Source organism: Brassica oleracea, chromosome C1 (genome assembly GCF_000695525.1).
Source record: "Brassica oleracea var. oleracea cultivar TO1000 chromosome C1, BOL, whole genome shotgun sequence".
Lineage (NCBI taxonomy): Eukaryota > Viridiplantae > Streptophyta > Magnoliopsida > Brassicales > Brassicaceae > Brassica > Brassica oleracea.
Window position 1 is genome coordinate 17,179,730 of NC_027748.1, and position 7,468 is coordinate 17,187,197.

Here is a 7,468-nt window from a genome sequence, read left to right on the forward strand (position 1 = left end):
TTTTTGAATAAATAATTATTTTTAAATTTAATCAACTAAAAATAATATCCGTACAATTGTGTGAGTCAAATTCTAGTTTTATTGATGTATGCTATATATTAGTGTTGCATGTTTGAGGTAACATTTTAATGATGCACGTTTTTAAAAATCTCCATTATTAAAATTATGCACGTAAGGATAACTCATGAGTTTTTTTGTTTATTAAATGACATTATGTCCAAATTTATTTAAGGATATTTCATTAAGGTAACTGAAAAAGACAAACAATAAAATAAGAAGTTTAAATTCATTTAAGCATATTTCATTACTGAAAAGACAAATAATAAATTAGACAGTTTTATTCGTTTTATGATATTTCATAAATGCAACTGAAAAAGACAAAAAAAAAAGGAGTTTAATCAAGAGAAAAATACAAAAATAGCGCTAAATCAAGTTTTTGTTCACAAACTAGCACTCAAAGTCAAAAGTCACAAAAATAGCACTTAATGTTTTATCAAAAGTCACAAACTTAGGGTTTAGAGTTAAAGGGTGGGGTTTAGGATTTAGGGTTTAGGGTTTAGGGTTTAGAGTTTAGGGATTAGGGTTTAGAGTTTAGGGTTTAGGGTTTAGAGTTGAGAAATGAAGTTTTGGGGATAAGATTTCAAATTTTGAAAAATAAAAAAATTAAAATTTTCAAAAGGGCTATTTTGATCATTTTAGTTTTTCAGTGCTATTTTTGTGATATAAATTTAGAAAAGTGCTATTTTGGAGATTTGCCCTTTAATTAATGAAGTAAAAATATTTTCAAATGGATACTTCTCTTTTAATAATATAGATGACATTCGATAGCATGGTCATCCCGGATTTGGCATTTCAAACTTGATTCAGAGACATTATATTTGGTAAAAAGAGATTATATTTGGGATTTGGCTCAAGAACATGTGTTGATTTGTCCATGAGACTAACTTGTTACACATATGTGTCTTGCATCTAAAACATCACTTATCACGAGAAATTTGGCTCATAATTTTCTTTTAATGTTTTATGAATTATAATCCATTCACGTCCATTTACTCCTATATTTTCTTTTTAACTTATTCCATTTATACTTCACCCATGTTCACTCAGCATAATTCGGCCAGGTGTAAGGGTGCGGGTGGTAACACCAAATCTTTGAAAACTCTTATGGAATTAAGTATCGAGTATTTTCGTCAAACATCAGATTGGAAACTCTTCCTGTACTTGTAGATGTAATCAAGTATAGTTATTGCTTAAATACGTATTTAGGTTTATAATTTTAAATTGCATGCTTGACTTTGTAGTTACTACAAAACTATAAGCGTGTACTTATGGACTTTGAAATTAATTTCAGATTTAGAAATTCTAATAGAGAAAATGACTAGAATAGCAATAAAAAAGTTTTTGTCACAAATATAGCTTCTAAAAATAAAAATGACCAAAATAGCACTTAATGTTTTATCAAAATAGATAAATATATACTTATACCCCAATGATAAATTAATTTAGACATTAGGGTTTAGAGTTAAGGGATGGGGTTTAGGATTTAGGGTTTACGATTTAAGGTTTAGAGTTTAGGGTTTAGGGTTTAGAGTTTAGGGGTAGGGTTTAGAGTTTAGAGTTAAGGAGTGTGGTTTATGATTTAGGGTTTAGGGTTTAGGATTTAGGGTTTAAGGTTTATGGTTTAGAGCTTAGGGTTTAGGGTTTAGAGTTGGAGAGTGGGTTTTTGGGATAAGATTTCAAATTTTGAAAAATAAAAAAAAATTAAAATTTTCAAAAGATAAAATGCTATTTTGATCATTTTAGTTTTGAGTGCTATTTTTGTGACATAAACTTAAAAATGTGCTATTTTAGAGATTTGTCCATTATAGTATGACAATTTAAGACTTCACGTGGCCGAGGCCGAGTATATCGTGTCCGCGGCAATATATATGTTTTCAATATTTACGCCATATGAGGTCAAACTGAACCGACCGGATGAAATCCATTCACATGGACCATATAACTTGTCACTGCAGTTATATATTTTAAATTCTGGTCTATATGCATTTAATTTATTGTTCATCTCTATGCATCTGAATTTTTTAATGGTCGAGTTTCAACTGAGGCATGACATAAAGTTAAGTGGGAAAACATTACTGGAATCAAAGATAAAAATGCCATAGAACTATAGAGTTAGTGGTTGTGTTATGTACCTATAAATTACCAAAAACAAAATTCAAAGTTATCCAAAACAGTTACATGAAAGGATAAAATAAACATGAACACATCCACTTGGCTTGTAAGTATACATGGAAAGTGACAAGTAGATAGATATGAATATGATAGCTTTTCGTAATCAATAAATATATTATCATTCTGTGATGATACATGAATATATATATTGCTGATGGAAATTCAAGAAAGAAAATCGGAAGTAGAATATGATGGAAATTCAAGAAAGAAAATGGAAAGTAGAATATTTTACTTTTGATATTTGTCAACAAAAAAAAATTTAATTTGAGAATGCTGTGATATATTTTTATTTAATATAACGAAAAAGGCAAAAGGGAATTAAAAAGAAAAAAAAAACATAAAATATTGCGCTATTTTTAGTTTTAATTTTACGAAAAAAAAACTGTTTTATAAAAAAGAAAGGATTTATTCGTCGGGCAAAGGTCATGTGTCAATGTTACGCACAGAACAAATATAAAACACTCATCCTTTCCTCTCTCTTCTTTAGCCTCTTTCTTTCTTCCTCTTCTTCTTCTTCTTCTTCAGGGAGGGATGCTTCCCCCGACTTTCCGATGAAACTCTTTTTACTTTCTTCAATTTCCCCGGAAAATCAGGAACTCTAGAAATCTGAGCCGATTTTCACCTTTATTTTCTTTTGTTTAGCTGTAATCTTGTTAGACAAGCAGTCCTCAACTCTAGAGCTATAGCTGGTTAGAAGAGATTCGCTGGTTTTGTTTAGCGGTCTTTCGTCTGATTTGCAAAGCCTTTTGTGTTATTGTGTGTGGATCATGGAGAGATCTGATTCTAGAGATCTTTACTACAACTTAGCTCGAGCTTCTTCATCTAGTGAGTTCCTTTTTCTTTCTCGCTCTTTGTGCTTTCATTCAGATCGAGAGTACGTACGTGTCTGTTTTCTGATCCAGTTTCTAAGCTTTGTTCGTTCTTCAATGCTTATAAGTTTTGAGGAAATTTTAAATAAAAACAGAGGATTCATGCTTTAAGATGCTCTGTTTTTATTACAGAGCTTTAGTTCTACTCATGTGAATAATAAAACCGGATCTCTTGTTGTCTTGTGTAGGTAATAATAATAGTACACTCTTTGACGCATCTCAATATGAGTTCTTTGGTCAAAGTCTTGAAGAAGTTGAATTGGGAGGTCTTGATGATGATGATGCCGCTTCTGTTCTCGGGCATGCCGATGATGGTGATGGGTATCACCTGTTTGATAAAAGAGAGGTAATTTTGGATTGACTTCTTTTGATATGTATGAGAGTTTAGCGTCCTTTATAGAATGATTTAGTTGTGTTTATAAACATCTACTTGTGGTTTCAGGGTGCAGGTTTGGGATCATTGTCTGAAATGGATGATCTTGCCACAACTTTTGCTAAGGTTAGCTTTTTTGTTCGTTGTCTACAATCATGACGTTAATAGTGACAAGAAAACTAAAGTTAGTTAGTTCATCATAAAGAGATAGCTTTTCTGAGCTTATTCTTCTTCTTACTTGGTTGTCTACTTTACATATATGTCTTGTTTTGTTTGATGTTTTTGCAGCTGAACAGAGTTGTTTCCGGGCCCAAACACCCTGGAGTAATTGGTGATAGAGGATCAGGTTCTTTTTCAAGGGAAAGTGAGTTTATTACCTAACTCCCTTTACTTCTTCTGCGTTCTGTCCGTATTACATTGCAATTACAAGTTGACATATCTGTGTTAAGTCATGTTTTCCATTTAAATTACTTTTTATCTCCAGGTTCCTCTGCTACAGATTGGACGCAGGATAATGAGTTCACAAGCTGGTTGGACCAGCAGACGCTTGAAGAGCAAGCACACGAACCTAGCTGGTCTTCACAGCCACAACAACCATCAGCTAACTCAAACTCTTTGCACAGAACATCCTCATATCCTCAGCAGCAAGCACAACTGCAGCATTACAATAGCGAACCGATCATTGTACAAGAGTCTACCTTCACCTCTTTTCCTACGCCTGGAAACAGATCTCAAATATCTTCACCGAGCCATATCCATCGCGCTCCTTCTCTCCCTGGTAGTAGCCAGCTGAACCTCCCTGCACCAAACTCTGCTTTCCATCTCTCAGGATTGTCACACGGACCGCCACACTACAACAGTAACTTGGCTAGATATGCCTCATGTGGTCCTACTCTTGGCAACACGGTGCAACCTCCTCACTGGGTTACTGACCCTGGCCTTCTTCTGCACGGTGATCGCTCCGGATTGTTACACAGTCTAGTTCAACAGCAGCAGCAGCAGCTGCAGCTTCCTCCTCGTAACGGTTTTACATCACAGCAGCTGATCTCGCTTCAGCAGAGACAATCTCTAGCTCATCTCGCCGCGTTACAGTCCCAGCTCTACAGCTCATGCCCCTCCCCATCGCGTCAAGAAGTAAGGGAACACAAACATAAGCCCTCTCATAGGAGCCGCAAAAACAGAAGTGGAGGAGGCCTCTCCCAACAGGCATCTCTCTCCAGCCAGAAAAGCGAAACCGGACTTCAGTTCAGATCAAAGTACATGACGTCAGAAGAGATAGAGAGTATCCTCAAGATGCAGCATTCAAACTCACACAGCAGTGACCCTTACGTCAACGATTATTACCACCAAGCTCGACTAACCAAAACGTCCTCCGGGTCTAGAGCAAAGACTCAGTTCTGCCCTTCTCATCTGAAAGACCACCAATCTCGCTCGTCCCGTAACAGTAGCAGCTCAGATCAGCAACAACCGCAAGTCCACGTGGATGCTCTTGGAAAGATCACTCTTCCTCACGTTTGCAGGCCACGCGCTTTACTAGAGGTTGACTCTCCTCCTGGCTCTCGTCATCATCTGGAGCAGGAGCCTCTTGTTGCAGCTAGAGTCACCATCGAAGATGCTTTTGGAGTTCTGATCGATATAGTTGACCTTGATAGGACTCTCCAGTGCAACCGTCCGCAAGACGGTGGCTCTCAGCTCATGAGAAAGCGTCAGCTCCTCTTAGAAGGCTTAGCGACCTCTCTCCAACTCGTTGATCCCTTCAGCAAAACCGGTCAGAAAACCAAAGACGACATCGTCTTTCTACGCATAGCGACTCTTCCCAAGGGGAAGAAACTGCTCACAAAGTATCTACAGCTTCTTGTCCCCGGCACTGAGATCGCTAGGGTTGTCTGCATGGCTGTGTTTCGCCACCTCAGGTTTTTATTCGGTGCCGCTGCGTCAGAGACGGTAGCTAACCTTGCTAACGCGGTTACTGTCTGTGTCCAAGCGATGGATCTCCGAGCGCTGAGTGGTTGTCTTGCGGCTGTTGTCTGTTCTTCAGAGCAGCCGCCTCTCCGTCCGATAGGAAGCCCTTCTGGGGATGGAGCGTCTGTTGTGTTGGTGTCTCTTCTCGAGAGAGCTGCTGAAGTAGTGAAAAACTCGAATGATGGACTGTGGAGAGCCTCGTTTGATGAGTTCTTCACACTTCTTACCAAATATTGCAGGAGTAAGTATGAGACGATACATGGGCAGAAGCAGGAGAATGCAGCAGCTGATGTGTTGGAGGTAGCTATAAAGAGGGAGATGCCTGCTGAGCTTTTACGCGCGAGCCTGCGTCATACGAGTGAAGACCAGCGGAACTTTTTGCTGAACTTTGGTCGGAAAGGTTCTTCACCGCCTGTGAGCGAGTTGAAAACCGGTGCAAGGGGTGGCCAGGTTAGCTCTGAGTCTGTCAGGGCTTAACTTTAACCATACATAGGAAAGAAACTGTGAGAACATGGGCTGGGTGTAGGAATCTTTCACTGGATTCAGGTGATAAATGTTGTTTTCTTTTTTAGATTGTGTGTGTTTAGATCTCTTTGAACTTCTTATGGTTGCGTATGAAAGGAAGAAACATTGAAAGTGGGAGTTGGTAAAACCTAAGTGAAATCCCGGGAGAGCTGTGTTTTTTGGTGCTCTGGTGATGGAGACTTAGGGTTCGAGGTATTTGGAAAGGAGGCTAGTGTTTGTGACTGTACAGACTGATGGTGAATGGTGATGGAGGCAAGAAGATGATGAAGGAATCTGATGATGGGTGATGGTCTGATGTGTGCGGGAGCTAAGAGGTCTTTTGTTGTCTTAGCATCTTGTGGGTCTGTGTTGAAGTATGTGCATTGTGTAACAGTGAGGAACGCATAGTCTTTTTTTCTTTCTAAAATGTTGTTTCTGTTGAACTAATGAACCATGTCTCGAAACTCCGGTTCGTACCTCGTATGTATCTGGATAGAGGCAAAGTTTTCGTAAGAAGTTTGAAACTATGAAATGTTTTACGCTTACGCAAACCTTTGTACTTATATCGTACAAAAGCGTAAGCGCATCCTATAAGCACAAAACCTAGAGATGTCTCTTGTGGGACTTTCACGAGCTGATGATATTTCGTAGTTTTAATCGCGCACATGGTTAAAGGAAGTGGTAGGAATTAAGCCACGTGAAGCATGTCCTTTTCAAGTTTTGCAATTGCTCACATGCCACGTCCGCTTTAGCTGTCTCTTTTTCACTTTCTTATCTTCCTTTAATACAAGAAAAGGACAGAGAACCAAGCCCGGTGGGGACATGAGAGGTGTCTGCATGATTGATCTATTTTTCTTCTCGAATTTTACCTAACATGACTCTTTGTACTCTTCTTTGGTCGTACCACTACTCTCATCAATCATTACAATTTCCCAATGTACTCTTTTTTACTCTGTTGGTCGGCTACCAAGTGTACTATTATTGATTTATTATGCAAATAAGGTTTTTATTTTATTTTATTTGCCAGCCATGAAACATGGGAGCCTGAAACAAATAAAAAACTAAGAGCCATTATTACTATCTACAATGGTTGATTTATTCAACGCCCTATTTTTCTCTTTTTAACACTCTACAACATCTTCTCTTTCTTCCACCTAATTATTCAACACCCACTTTATTTTTAACATCTACAATAGTTTTATTTAATAAAATTCAACACCCTACCCCACTATTTTTTTAAATCATCTTATTATTCTTTACAATTTAATAGTTACATAAATAATAATTTCGAGTATAATTAACATTAATAATTAAAATAACATATTTAAAAAAAAATACATTTATATTTTTAACTATTTTTAAAAATACAATATTTTTTATTAAACAAATAAATTTATGAAAATTCAAATACACACGATGTAATACAACAAATAAAAACACACAACTTAATTGGTACAATAAACTCAATTCAAAAACATAAAAACTCTTAAACCACACGTAACTTAAAGTCGTTTTAATTTTGGAACAT

At 37.0% G+C, this 7,468-nt stretch overlaps 1 protein-coding gene across 1 annotated transcript; it reads left to right on the forward strand.

Annotated features, from left to right (window-relative positions):
* The first annotated feature begins 2,667 nt into the window (after positions 1 to 2,667).
* Positions 2,668 to 6,416, forward strand: LOC106309390 (protein PAT1 homolog 1). The gene is made up of 5 exons (XM_013746419.1): positions 2,668 to 3,057; positions 3,290 to 3,447; positions 3,544 to 3,600; positions 3,763 to 3,838; positions 3,959 to 6,416. The coding sequence occupies exons 1-5, from the start codon at positions 3,000 to 3,002 to the stop codon at positions 5,911 to 5,913; spliced, it is 2,304 nt and encodes a 767-aa protein (XP_013601873.1). The 5' UTR covers positions 2,668 to 2,999; the 3' UTR covers positions 5,914 to 6,416.
* Positions 6,417 to 7,468: the final 1,052 nt, after the last annotated feature.